The sequence below is a fragment of the Nothobranchius furzeri genome, chromosome 15 (genome assembly GCF_043380555.1).
Source record: "Nothobranchius furzeri strain GRZ-AD chromosome 15, NfurGRZ-RIMD1, whole genome shotgun sequence".
In the NCBI taxonomy this organism is placed as follows: domain Eukaryota; kingdom Metazoa; phylum Chordata; class Actinopteri; order Cyprinodontiformes; family Nothobranchiidae; genus Nothobranchius; species Nothobranchius furzeri.
In genome coordinates, this window is record NC_091755.1 from 37397667 (window position 1) to 37412518 (window position 14852).

General features: G+C 44.6%; 1 protein-coding gene across 1 annotated transcript in view; it reads left to right on the forward strand.

Moving 5' to 3' along the window:
* The first annotated feature begins 541 nt into the window (after positions 1-541).
* The window catches only part of itga5 (integrin, alpha 5 (fibronectin receptor, alpha polypeptide)), a 51702-nt gene continuing 37391 nt past the window's right edge, over positions 542-14852 (forward strand). Inside the window, exons 1-2 of the mRNA XM_015967079.3 lie at positions 542-939; positions 12681-12811. Of these exons, the coding sequence (XP_015822565.3) occupies positions 731-939; positions 12681-12811 (340 nt within the window). The 5' untranslated portion in view covers positions 542-730. The remainder of the gene's footprint in view (positions 940-12680; positions 12812-14852) is intronic.

The following is a 14852-nucleotide window of genomic DNA, read 5'->3' on the forward strand; positions in this document are numbered from 1 at the left end:
CAGTCTCTCATGGCTTCACTCGAATCAGCTAAACCAACAGTCACTAATTCCAGCAGGCCTGGACCGGGTTATTAAAGGTCTCATTGGTGCAAAGCACTTGCTTTTCTGCAGCCTGACCACTTTTCTCAGCTGTGACTCCGAATGTTCCCACACCCTCTCCTCGTGATCACCACCAGGGCACATCATATGGCTTGTTCACATCAGCACTGTAATTAGACAGAAATACGCACGGCTCAAGAGTGGCTGATAAAAGTCTAATTAGCGTGGAGTCATGAGTCGTTGCTTTAGTTTTTAATTTACAGAGCGGAGCAGAAGCTTCTCTCTGCTGATATAAAATAATGCAAAAGTTGTTCCATGATTTTATCAGGATACCTTTGATCTGGGGAGGCCAGTTGAAAGATAAAACCAAAGGCAGGATTGTCGGATCATTGTTTGCAAGCTGATAATCCGTCAGTGATGAGAAAATTTTCTTTTTTTCCTTGAGAATTTCCCCCTTCTTTTCCCCCTTTTTTCTAGGGAATCACAAACTCCTCCTCCTCGTCCAAACTTTGGTTGTGGGAACTCCCTGCGCTGTGGAGCATGACTAGGTGAGCAGAGGAGGCGTGGGTTCTAGAGCTGGAGCTGACGGAGCATTCAGGTCCTGAGCGCGCAGATAGCTGCAGTTTTAGTGAGAAGCCCATGAGGATTGATCGGCGGGTTGAAGACTAAAGTTTCATTCTGGTGGATTAAAATGGGTTTGAAACGAGCGCGCGTAAAGACGCCGGGGCCAGCAGCCCTGCTCGCCCGCTCGTCCCTCTGCCTTATCGGACTCTTTGTCACTTTCTCTCACCCTGCCTGCGAGGCATTCAACCTGGCCGTAGAAGATCCAGCGGTTTACAGCGGACCAGAGGGGAGCTACTTCGGATATGCTGTAGACTTTTATCTGTCTGAATCTGCCAGGTGAGTTTCGGACAGAAACACAGAAAACCCTCCACATTTATTCCAGTTTTTACGCAAAGCTGTTGCGCATGCCGTGCAGACTTTCCACTGGATTGATGGTTTTATTTCCCAAACTTTAGATCATCGGCAGCTCTCTGTTAAAGTGACAGCGCCACATATTTCACCTCCAGTTATTGTCTTTGTTGGATTAGGCTCTAACATTAAATCAGAGATTCGTGCGCACCCGGGACGCGTGTTTTACGCACATCGCACACACCCTACGCGTGAACACAACTGTAATTGAATCTATCCTAGTACGCATGTGTTCTAAAAAAACTCTCGGAATTAATCCATGGTGGATATATGATCATAAAATGTGAATTATGTAAGTAAACATAGATTTGAAGACAAATTTGAATTTTCTCTGCCTGAAATAACCTCAGCTTCCATCGGCTGTTGGTGTGAAGGCTCCATCTGGCTCTGGTGCTTCTTGGCTCAGTGCAGAAGTGATCCATGTGACAGTGCATGCTAGGACAGTCCCAACATTCGGAGGGGTTTTCGCATCAGATATTTTGGGAATTTAAACTCTTGCATACATGCTTGTGGTCATGTCTGATGCCAGAGCTCTGAATATAAATGGTGGGGGATTGGAGAGAATGAATTATTAGTTGCTGTCACTGATGAGTCTTAGATCTAGGTTCAGTTAACAAAGGTCTCAGTCAGACGTCTTCAGACTTCCTGGCTGCAGGACATCATAGTTCTACCATCCAGCCTGCTGAGATTTGAGACGTGGCTTTGTGCCCAGTGGGCCACCAGTTTCCTCGTTTCTCCTCTCCCATTTCCCTCGACAGCAGGCAGGCACTCAGACTTCTCCCTCCTTTTCACCCAGGCCTTCTCTGTCTCTTTAAAAGCCAGCTGCTGTTGGTTTTAATATCTTCTCTGGGAAGCAGGGGCTTTAGAGGAGAACCGTATGATTTAGGATGTGATGCCTGCATGCACAGACCCTTCTCCCTCCCACACGTCCATCCTTTGCTGATGTCATTTTGTAGGGCTTTTTAATTCATCCATCAGCCAGACCTTCCCCCACCACTCAGCCCCTCTCCCCCATCATCTCCTCAGACACAGTCGACGTCATCTCATTAATCTGAGCATTCTTACAGATGAGACACCTCTCTCAGGGGGGCAAAGGCGCTGGCTTGTATGAGCAAAGCAGAATAAGCTTTTAAATGTGTGGAGACTTTTTTGCAACTCACTGCTCTGTAATTTTCAGTCTAATGTGTTCAGAAGTCAAAAACTTAAAACCTCTGAGAAGGGCAGATTTAAGACCAACACATCCCTTTATCTCCAGACCACATGCATCTGCCACTTGTCATCCACAGTTTTTCCAGACCTTTATACATAAAACGTATCTGACATGGAATGGTTCTGTGCTATCTGTTCTTTCAGCAGCGCATCATGCTCGCGCTGCCTCGGGGCTGTGGGGGAGTAGCTGCGAGGTCAGCTGAGGGTTGGACAGAGAGATTCTTCTTGTCCAAAAGAGCCGATGTGGATCTAGAACCAAGCATGCCAAAAAAACAACCGAACAGAAACAAGCGTATGTCTCGTTAGTGCGCCGGGATGAGAAACGGGGCAGATGTGGGGCAGATGTGGCAGCAGAGGCAGAGAATAAGGTGCTGTCAAGCTTGTGAGGAGGACAAAGACGCACTTTCACTAACTTTGATGGTTATCATTGACAACTAGTTTATATGTGTGAGTCTGTCGTGCCCTTCAGCCTGAGGAATAAATTTAAAAAGGACTCTGACAAAGGGCCCACCATGGTTGAAGGCCTGGGGACAGCGTGGCAGTGTTCGCCAAATACACACAGCAAGCACAAGGGGAAGCATTATTATTGGTCCATGCACAGCCTTATTTCCTCCTTGCACCTGAGCCATTTGGACTCTTGAAATACGATCGTCCCATCAGACAGTTATTACACAAAGTATGTCGTTTTTATGCAGCAAGTAGGACCGATGGACACCAATCAGACGCTAAAGTCCAGCTTGGTCACCCATCACAGTAAATAATAAAACTCATTATTCATGGTTAGCACTGCACTGATATTTTTGACAACTAGTAGTTGTAGTAGATGACCAAAGTTGTTCACAAGTCTTCAGGCTAGAGGTCGACTGAGATTGTTTTTTCTATTGCTGATTCCGGCATTGATTTGTAGGAGACACGGTCAGTCGATGGCCGATATCCAGACATTTTCCACCTTATTTTTATGTTAAAATGTCACTAATGACATCAAGTTTTAAACCCTGAATTTACCAAACTGTTAAATAAGTTTGTGCACTGCTCAGTGTTAAAGTCAGACACCTAAATAAAGGTAATTTACAGTGTTTATTATGCAGATGTTATTAGCTAATGTAAAACTACACCTGCAACAGCACCAGGCTGCCCGAGTATGCGCCTGACTTTATATCAGCTTTACTAAAGGACAAATATCGGCCGATGCAGGTGTATAAAATATGGTAAATATCGGCCCGATGTATTACCCGACCGATATACCTCGACTTGAGGCACATCACTATGCTGCATATGTGGTCAATATGCTTGAATCAGTGTTCAGATGCTGCAGTCTGATTCCTGTGAAAAACCATTTTAGAACATACGTCATTGTTTTTGACAAACTATTGATAAAACAGAATAGAACATGTTCCAGTAATGTAACGACCGTCTAGGCCACTGGATCCTAAAGCTGGGGGTCAGGACCCCACTGTGGGTCGTGAAACACCGGGTGGGGGTCTTGAGATGATCCACAGAAATTAAATTAGCTTTGAAAATCATTACCATTGCCAAGACTGGCCTGAACCTTTACATACTGATTAAAAATCAACTATCAAAAGATTGTATTTTGAATTAATGGTAGTTATTAAATGGGTTGTTAGCTGTTACTTTAACCACAATTAGTTGGGGTCAAAGTTGACTTTATTTTTGGTCAAAAGATGAGAAGTTTGGGAAGCTCTGATGTGGGCAAAGACACTCCAGCCTCACAGTTCATCTACTTCATCTACAGGGCTTGGTACCACTGTGCATCCCTCCCTAGACAAATGACTCATGCATTTTTTTTTAGTAATCAATAACAGTTTCTGAAAATCTCTGAGCAATACCAGTGAAGACATAAACAGAATGTTACTGGTTTTATCCTGGAAATGTGTGACCGGGCTGGACTCAGCTCTGATTGGTGCAGGGCACGCCTGACTGGCTGATAGGAACTATGTGACTCAGCGGGAGTCTACCACTCGTATGATTTTCTCCCGTAGCAAAGTAGTGAGTGTATTGTACTGGTCACTGGTAAAGGTCACAGGTCAGGGACTGTTGACAGTAACAGACCCGGTCTGGTGTTTATGAACACGTGTCCATGTTTCAGTGAAGCACATTAGGTCACAGAGATAGTCTGACTGAGTTTACCCTCTTCAGTAGGGTTAGAACCAGACTAACGCTGGCATTTAGTCAGACTTTCTTTTGGTCGCTAAAGCCACCATCTTTTCTCGTTCTCTCTTTGGTTCTTCTCCACACAGTCCTCAGATCCATCTCTGCTGTCGTTTCACTGGTGTTCCTTTTTAAATCAAACCCGGGAGTGTTTGAACTGCAGGAGCACAGCTTGTATATGTGGGTATCCAAGTTTTGTTTCACCCAGGTTCTTGTTGCGTGCAGACAAAGAGGCTCTTTGTCTCGTGTTTACTGTATTCCTTCGCAGGAGCTCTCACGATGGCTCCCTTCTAGTTCTTTCCTAATATTTACTGGCCTTCCTTAAAGCTGCTTTAATTGTCCCTGTTAAACGTTAACAAACAGACCAGCAGGTTGCTAAAGTTGCATGGATATATGACATCGATGGATTCCACTCTGTCCCAAACAAAGTGCCTTTCTCGCTTCCCAGTGGTGTGTGAGTATAGAGGCTTCCCACTTTAAGCTTGTCCTTGATGGTGTTGATGTGTTTAAAGGGCCCGTGGACCCGCTGCTGCTTTGGCTTGGGAATGCCCCGAGGACATCATGCCTACTTTGGAATGGAGTTGCTCTGGGTCGGATGTAATCTGTGTTCGCCTGCAGGCCTGGTTTGTTTTAGTCCATGGAAATCTGATAAGACTAACATGATGCCACGGACTCCCTGGGAAATATAAATAAAACGGGGCGAACTTCAGATATTTTAAAAGGAATTGACGTATAAAATGTCCCTCTACATTTTCGTGAACGTGTTTCTGCTGATGCGGGTTCTGCAGGAGTTTAGATTAGTTGTTCAAACAGCTGCAGCCCCCGCCACCATCATGGCTCTAAATAAAACAGTCTTTCTCTCCTGAGGTGAGACCACTGGACCCCCTGATGAGGTTGGTCATTGTGGGAGGTGTGAAGCACCAGCAGTTAAATCCCCTGCAGGGGCACTCTGGGGCAGTGGGAAAAGAGGAGCTGTAATTGTTGAGGGGGTTGGGCAACTTTTGGGTTGGGGGCCATGAAGTCATTTTGATCTTTTTCAGCAGCAGCATGATGCTTGAAATTTCTCACACAGCAGATATGAAGTAAGTGACTCCAAAAACACCCCCGGTACGAACATGTAAGGTTGTGGACTGCAGTTGGTGTCAACTAGCCCAGTCACTCACCAGACTGGTGTCTGCTGAGCAACATAAACTCCACACTTTTGCTGCATGGTTAGTTAGGGTTAGCCTTGTTTTCTGTCAGCAAGAACGTCACAGGTTTGAACCCCGGCTGCAGCTTTTCCGTGTGGAGTTAGCATGTTCTCCCCATGCATGTGCAGGTTTTCTGCGACTGCTGCGGTTTCCGCCTGCTGAATAAATAAATACTCCTAAACTTTTTTCCTTTGAGACAATAAACATGGTTGTGTGCATTCCTCAGATCGTGCTGCTGTCAGTTCTAGTCCACCTGTTGCTTTACTGTAATATCCTTTTGAGAGCACAGAGGAAACTCTTTTTTTTTCTCTGGGATCAGATGCTGTGCAAAGCCGAGTTTATCTTTTCAGCACGGTTTTGTGTGGATCCAGATTTTCTATACATTTGTGAAGAGGACACGAGTCGCTCCAGACTTTAAGAGCAACATGTGGGTCTTTTTCCTTTTGTTGTGGCAGTTGGGCTTCCCGTTCCATGTGATGGTGAAGAAAAAAACGAGGCCTCTACTCAGCACAGTAGACTCCAGTCAGCACACGCCGTCCCAGCATGCACTGTTACTCTCATCATCTCTGTGCTCCTGTACGGAGATGCAGACAGCGTGTGTTTGTGGACAGATGACCGTTCATATGATCTCACCAGGACTCGCACAGCTTCTGTCTGGCCTTAGTTTTGAGACCACTCGAGACAGGTCGCATGGCTCCACGCAGTCTAGATTAAGTCATCACACACTTCTTGTGTTTCTCACATCAGTCATCCAGCTGATCTCGGTCTCAATTGGCACCCTCTGACAAGAGAGCATTGCTGCAGTACAATATTAATACAATTTTAATATATTTAGTTAATTTTTTTCCATATTGCTGCTCCCGGTCGACCAAGTTGTCGACTGCAGGATCTGCCTCTGGCTCTCGTCAGGTTTCTGCGTCAGGCTTCTTTTCACTGATATGGAACCACTCCATTGTTTAAGTACGTGTTGATAACTTTGTGTAAAGTCCACAAGGCGCTGCGCCTGCTTACTTAGGTGATGGTGAGTTTTGAAGGTCACCAGTGCTGTTTCCACCCTCCCTCTTCCTCTGCCTGTGCGCCATGGCATTTGCTAAGCTGTGTTTATGACTGCAGATGGTGGCCGCAGCCGGCACTGGAAGCCTTAACAAATGTGATTTAGATTTTTTCCCCCTCTTTTTCGCTGAAAGCTGTTGTAATGGTCTTCAAGTGACATCAGCCTTGCAGCTGGGGTGGAAGACAATTAAAAGTGGAATGGAGGGGTGCTGGGCGAAACGGGAGAGTCGTTTTTTTTTTTGGAATTTGCCTGTTGACAACCTCAGTCCGTAACCTCACCCTAAACCGTATTAGCCGTGGCTGCACACAATAATGTCACATCAGCAAGTTCCAGGGCTCTGCATCAGCCTTCATTTCACAACCTCATATAAAACAGTGGTTACAGTCTGGTCATTAGTGTGTGGCGGTGAGACTCTTTTAGTAGAATTTCCTCTGATTGCTTGACTCTCAAATGAGACGGCGCTCCGTTTTAGTGGAGCTGTTTACACATTCCTCTCTTTCATTCAGATTAAATTCCAGTAGCTAATTAATGTTTAAGTGGCAGTTGGGTGGTGGAGATCATTAGTGGCTGCTGCTGTGTGACAGCTGATGGAAACGGGTAAACCTGCAAGTTCCTTTCATCAGCTCCCAGATTTCCCCAAGAAGACATTGCTCAAATATCTCTTCTGTAAAACAACTCAGTTGTTTCTTCAATGCAATTTGAATATAGCAAATAAATGAACTAGCGCATCTCTACTGGCGCTGATGCGTCTATGGATGTGTCTCCTAGATGGATTTTTTTTTTAGCCATTTAGAGGTTTGTCTCTGTTTAAAGGCACACATGGCACCTCTGCTTGCTTTTAGCACCGTCTAGTGTCGCTTATTAATTCTTTGTGGCCAAACAGAAAGCAAAATATTTCTCTTTGCTACGCATTCCTCTTTTTAACACCTTAAAGCCGGGCGTACACTGTGCGACTTTTTCACTTTTTGAGCTGATTTTCCACTCGTGCGACAATCCACGACATCGGGGCGAGTTTTGCGCCGAGCGGTCGTGTAGTGTACAGGGGGTTACGAGAGGCGATTAACACCACGTGACCAGCTGCCGATCAGCAGTCGTGAGGTCGCACGGACTTCTGGAGTGTTTAATATTTCGCTCGTCCCTCGTGAGGGTATCGCACTGTTGAAGCGGCGCTGCGAGCAGCTGCGACCCAAAACGTGTCAGAACCGCTCACGGCGCATGCGCAATCCTGCATCAACACCGCTCGCCCGCTATTTCCCTAATAACACACGCTGTTCGTTTTTGTTTCTACATGTTTTTTTTACTCACAAAGATTGTCAAGAAAGCGTGTTTGTCGTGTTCATGTCAAATTAAACTGATCACAAAACACAGATTTACTTTCTTTATTTCGTTTTCCTCATCCAACCCCCATAAATCCCTGTGTGTCCTCCTGCAGCACTCCCGAAGGACAACAGGCAAGACAAGGCAAGAAAGTCTGACGTGTTGAGTAAAAACTGCTATTTTTAGCATATTTTTAGGGCCGACGTGTTGCTACCAGACGTACAGTGTGAGCAGTCAGGTCGCATGCGAGAACTGGGTCGTGCAGTGTGAGCACATGACTCGTGAGATCTGCCCTGCGAGGAAGTCGTACAGTGTGAGCTGAAGCTGAGTGCTACGAGTGAAAAAGTCACACAGTGTACGCCCGGCTTTATTCTAACAGCTGTAGAGAAGATGTTCCTGCATTTAATTAGAAAACATAAAATGTGAAACATCACGAAGTATGAAATATCACCGTAATGGATCTTTAAGTAAATTTTGTCAGAAGATCGGATCTTTTTATTGCAGGGATTGAGCAACGCTTTGTATTAATTTCAAGAAAAGAGAGAGATTCAAGTTTTAAAAGTTTAAAGATTTATTACTAAACAAATGAAACTAGACTAACTTTAACACTAGGTGTATGGTGTAACTAAGGTGAGGTAAGACTGAGAATGGTGTGTGTGTGGAATGTTGTTCAGAACCAGCAAATCCGGAGAAACAATCAGTTCTGATGAGAGTGAAGATGATGTTTTGCGCTAGGCTTGGAGATTTATTACACACATTGAGACGCCATTCTGCCGGTCTACGTACCCTTGGCGGAAGTCCCCGTCTAGATCAGAAGGTGTAGAGGTCCAGCTTGGACCTTTCTGGAGCCGAAGCCTGTAGCACAGCCGCGGCTGCCGACCAGTCCAGTCTTTGAGATACTCCCAGGTCACGACAGTTTTATCGGCATCTAGCGAGACCCAAAAAGGGTCAATAAATTCAACATGAAAAGGAAATGCACTTCTTCAGTGTTTGAAATGACTGATACTTACATATGATACATCGTTTTATTGCTGCAATACTCTGTTGAATTAATTAGGCAAAAGAACCAGTGTGAACTTCTGCAACTCAAAACACTTTCAGCCACTCTGCTCAGAAATATTAAGGAATTATTTTAAATGACCTTGCTTAAAGCTTTCAATAAGCAGATCAATTAAAATGCTTGCGCTGCTGCAGGGATCTGCAGTCTGCAGTTTAATTTGTAGAAGGTTTATTTTATTTTGGCAAGTTAGGGGAGGAAGCTCATTTTTCAATATATTTGGGAATGGTTTGTTTTTTAATCATGGTTTTCGCCGACGAGAGACGTGCAAATAAAGATACACTACGGTATAGTCATCATTTGTATCCAATACACACTTAAGCTACTGGTGCAGTCCCATCGCTAATGTCAGGAACTGGGACTTCACTTTCATTATTCTTTTTTATATATTGAAAGAATCGGATCGGGACTATCTGCAGATTCTCGAAGTCAAGTGACTCGGAGTCGAGGGTAAAAAAATGCTATCAGGACATCCCTACAGCAGAACTCCCATCACGACTATTCTGATGTCTCTGCACTGGTTACGCATTAACTTTGGAGTTCATTTTAGAATCCCGACTATAAATTTCAAGGCTCTACCTGGTCAAGCTCCTCCCTATATTACTGAAAAGCCTTATGCTCCAGCCCGAGCCCTCAGCTCCACAAACCAGAATCCTCTAGAAGCTCCAAAGTCTAGACATAAAAGTTGAAGTGATCGCTCCTTCCAGGCTGTTGCACCCCGACTTGGATTGATCTTCCTTTACCCTAATGTGCTATTGGCAGTCTGGTCACTTAAAAAAAAACAGCTGAAGACCCTACTATTTAAAGCTGCTTTTACTTAAATCTTTTGCTTTCTTCATCTGTACAATGTTTTCTTATCTACCTTTATTTTAATTTTAAGATATTTTGCAGTGGCGCAGTGGTTAGAGCTGTTACCTTGCAGCAAGAAGGTCCTGAGTTTGCTTCCCAGCCTGGGATCTTTCTGCATGGAGTTTGCATGTTCACCCTGTGCGTACATCGGTTCTCTCCGGGTACTCTGGCTTCCTCCCACAGTCCAAAAACATGACTGTTAGGTTGATTGGTCTGTCTAAACTGTCTAAATTGTCCTTAGGTGTGTGTGTGTGCGATTGTTTGTCCTGTGTGTCTCTGTGTTGCCCTGCGATGGACTGGCTCTCTGTCCAGGGTGTACCCCGCCTGATTGCCCGTTGACCGCTGGAGATAGGCACCAGCCCCCACCCACCCACCCCCCCCACCCCCCGCGACCCTGCGTGGACGAAGCGGGTTCAGAAAATGGATGTTTTGTTGTTTTGTATTTATGATCATGTCATGACTTTATGATTTATTTTGTTCCTTGTGATTTTTCTTTCTATGATAAGTAAATAAACTTTACTTACTCACTTCAAATTGACTGAAATGTCTCGTTAAAGTATATCATTCTTGTGGCGTGCACCAAACTGGGATATTTCACATTTGTCTTCTTGTCTTGTTTCACTGGAGCTGCAGCATGAACTCAGCCCACCTCATGAGAATGTCTGCCCGCCTGAACAGCTGAAGCAGAGACCCCCCCCCCCCCATAAAATATCTTTGCATGGCTCGCGCACACACACACACACACACACACACACACACACACACACACACACACACACACACAAAGGAATTTCTAATGCAGCACGTAGCCGGCCACAGACGGAGAATCTTTAAATTCAAGAACACAAAAGCTCTAATGTTGAAACTCCAAGCAAACCGAAAACATACAACAAACAGCAGGGGAGTGTTTGGGAGACCCAGACCCTCCCCAGATAAGAGGCCCCTTAAATGCAAATTTTTTCCTCATTAATGGAGCTCTCTCTCTCTCTCTCTCTCTCTCTCTCTCTCTCTCTCTCTCTCTCTCTCTCTCTCTCTCTCTCTCTCTCTCTCTCTCTCTCTCTCTCTCTCTCTCTCTCTCTCTCTCTCTCTCTCTCTCTCTCTCTCTCTCTCTCTCTCTCTCTCTCTCTCTCTCTCTCTCTCTCTCTCTCTGTGTGTGTATGCACGCATTAGAGGGGGAATTTGTATTTGCACATCTGCATGCATCAGTGTAAAACAGTAAAAACCAGCCTCAGCTGCCAACTTTCTGATTAAAGCGAAAAAACCTTTTTATCTGTTTCCTGTAACTTTGACTCTTTGAAAAGCTGCCATCACCAGCTGTAGCTGGACTCCGCTCAGCTCTGATTAAACATAAAATGCTGCGGTTTTTGCTTTTGTCAGCCTTGTGCATCTTTCCCAAAGCAGTGTCATTTTATTACATACACGTGCTTGTAGATCATTTACTTTTCCTCTATAGAAGTTGTTTTTTTTTCAAGTTTGTTCAGAAACACAGGCCTTAAAAGTGTTAGTATAATTTGTGCTTGTGGGTTTGAAATGTGTTTTTCTTCAGACAGATGTGGATGAATTGTCAATGACAGGTGCACATAGTAACAATCTCATTGAACGTTAGAGCCTAGAGCAACAGGGTCTTCCGTTATAAAGGAAGCTTTCCTGTTATGTGTGTTATTGGTCTTTCTTCTGCAGTCTTTACTTGAGCTGACTTTTTAAACACACGACAGGCCAGAAAAATATAAGAGCATTTCAAAGACTCTTTTGTGATAATAACTTTGTTTCTTTGAACACGTCAGCATATTTTTGTCCCGTCCAACACAACTCACTTTTTTGTCCTCCGCATTCTGATCTGAGGTAGCTAGGGTTAGGATTAAGTTTGTTTTCCTCAAACAATCTCCAAACTTGTCCTGCATTGTCTCACCTAATGTAACAAGAGTTTAGTGAGAAGAATGACGGTAGGTTACGAGGCTGTATGTTGCACAGCTTGGGGTGGCAGGATGCTAAGTTTAGTCTAAAGGTAATTGTTTGTAAACTATTGGGAAATCTAGGCCAGGAAAGGGTGCGCTCTTCCTGCTTTTAAGCGCTCTAGACATTGTCTGGTCTCAGTGGTCCCTTGCCCAGATCAGAGTGACTGGCGCTGCGTCTGGGCAGCTTGTTGGGTCAAGCGGTTCCACAATGAGGTAATGGTGAAACCATCCACTTAAACCACATTATCTACTGTAGAATCTTTCTTCCTGCACTTATCCTAGTCCAAAACTTGATTGTCTCCATTATCATATCATCACTCTGTCTTTTCCTGATCCCTTTCATCTCTCAGCTCTGCCCAGTGTGCTCACCTGTAAACTGCCTCCCTGATTTTAGTGCCTTTTGAAGTGGCTTGGCTGCCTTTTCTGTAGCCGTACAACTCAGCTCCAAGGACACTTCTTCAGCACCCCAGCTGTAGAAACAAAAGTGTGACTCCACTTAGCCTGTCTGCTCTCTTGTTTTCCTGTTGAATCATGGCCCCCCGGGAGAATGCGTGACCATGTAAGTGTTTCTCATTGTGCCTCTGAACAAAGTTCAAGTGCAGAGAACGGGTCTGCTAGGGTCACATGTGCTCGTGTGATAGTGGCAGGTTTCAGCAGTGGCGTGAGAGGTTAAAAACCCGATCACCTCTAGCTCTCTGGCTGCGGGATGAGCACTGCATCATGTTTGAAGCTGCCGGGAAACAGACCTGGAAGGCACCAGGCTGAGAGCCAGAAACCTTGGTAAAGGTCTGGCAGCTGGTGAAGTGGCTGAGCTTTTGTTATTTTTTAACCTCTGAACCAAACCACGGTTGCCTGTGTCTCTTTTACAGCGCAAGTTTGGTCGTTGGTGCACCAAAAGCCAACACAAGGCAGTTGAATGTTACAGCGGGAGGGTCTGTGTTCTACTGCCCGTGGAGTCTAAGCCAAGCAGACTGTCACACCATCGACTTCGACACAGAAGGTAAGACTTGTGATTGCTACTCCCACGTTTGAGACGGTGCTGGGAGAACATGTAAAACGAGTGTTAGATATCTAACAGCAGACATGGAGCAGATTGAAGAACATCTCATAGAAGAAGTCTGATGACGTCAACAATCATGCAACCTCCCATGGTAGACTTTTGTTACGTCCCCGACATGAGATGGTAAAATGTGAAGGCTGGGGATAACATAAAAACTGGCGGAGGAGTTTAAAATGGGTTTATTTGTACAAAAAGGTATTAAAATCACAAGCAAAATGATCTCTCTAAAAGGTTAACATCACGAATTATCAACTACAAAAACACCTGGTAGAAACTTAAATTAAAAGTTTCCCGAAACGAAGGTGTTCTAAAAGCCCGAAGTTGATAAAAGTCCCAAACAATTTACTAACTAAAACACCTGGTAAAAGCTTATTTTAAAAGCTTTACCCACACGAAGGTGTTTAAAACCAAAGTCAGTGAAATTGCACAAACCAAGTTAACCTTAAAACCCAAACACACAAAAGATCCCACTGGATCATCCCAAACTTCTACTAAGAGTTAAAAACCAAACCAAAGTTTAAAACTCAAACAAATCCAAATGTGTCTAAACGAAAGGGGTTGAAAACACACAAAAAAAAAAAAAACCCAGGAGGGCAGCAGAACCCCTGCACTGCTGCCTCCCAGACTGCTGAAGGCACAGCCCTTTTATGCAGGCGTGTGCTTCATCAGGTAGATTCAGTTCAGGTGTGTGCTTCATCAGGTAGATTCAGTTCAGGTGTGCTCCTCAGCAGCCCGGGAGAGAGGAGGAGGAGGAGGAGGGGCGGTGTCAGGCTGATTCACTGGAGCTTGATGATCTTGGCTCCTGCTCCTCACTCAAGGCTGGCAGCCGTGACAACTTTAAATTGGTGGATTGAAATTGTGGGGAATGTGGGTTTGGAGGTAGCGACTGCATGATCGGGTGAAAGAGAACGAGGGACAAATTTGACTATGTTAAAAAGTCTCTGAAACACACACACGCACGCACGCACACACACACACACACACACACACCATACCATACCATTTTATTTATAAAGCGCATTCACCAAGGCATTACAACCAAACAAGGCGCTGTACACTAAAAATGTTAGTTAATTAAACTGGCGTCAGACAGTCATGTAGAACAGAGATAAAAGATAAAAAGAAAAAAACAACAAAATTCCTAGAACTAACAGTTAAAAATCAATAAAACACAGGGAGAATATAAAAAATAAGAAAAACATTTTAAAAAAGAACCCCAATAATACGGAAGTTGATATTGTGCATTCCATTTTTAAACAATGTAGTTGTAAGTGAGGTTCATAATTATGTGGTATAAGCTAGGTTGAAGTAGTGAGTTTTCATGCGTGATTTAAAAATGCTAGCTGTTGGTGCTAGCCTCACTAGCAGTGGTAATGCGTTCCACAGCTTGGGTGCACAGACAGAGAAAGCCCTTTCTCCACGGCTTCTTAAACGTGCATTCGGAACAGCTAGCACACACACACACACACACACACACACACACACACACACACACACACACACACACACACACACACACACACACACACACACACACACACAATAGAAATAGTTCACAATAAAAAATACACCATCATGGGTCAGCGAAAAGACTAACTGTGGCCAGACCCTCCAGCAAGGCACTATGTCCCCAGTTGTCTGGCGGGAAATTGCTTTGCATCACTCCACAGGAAATGGAGAAAGAGAAACGCCTCAGTTGATGCGTGTGCGTCACTACGCACCTGAGCTGACGGCGATGTCTTTAGCTCTAGCCTTCTCTAAGGTGCTAGTAGGTGTGTTTCCAATATCGGAACTTCAGAGTAATTTGACCAAAACTGGGGATTGCGTGTATCTCCACTTCACCAGCCTGGCCAAAAGGACCTTTTTCCGGGGCGTTTTCAAGAACCAACAGAGTACCTGCGCTGGGTAAAGGTACTGTAAAGAGTTGCTGAGTGGAATTTGGGATTAACTCATGCTGTTTGGTTGTAACTCAGCAGGAGAT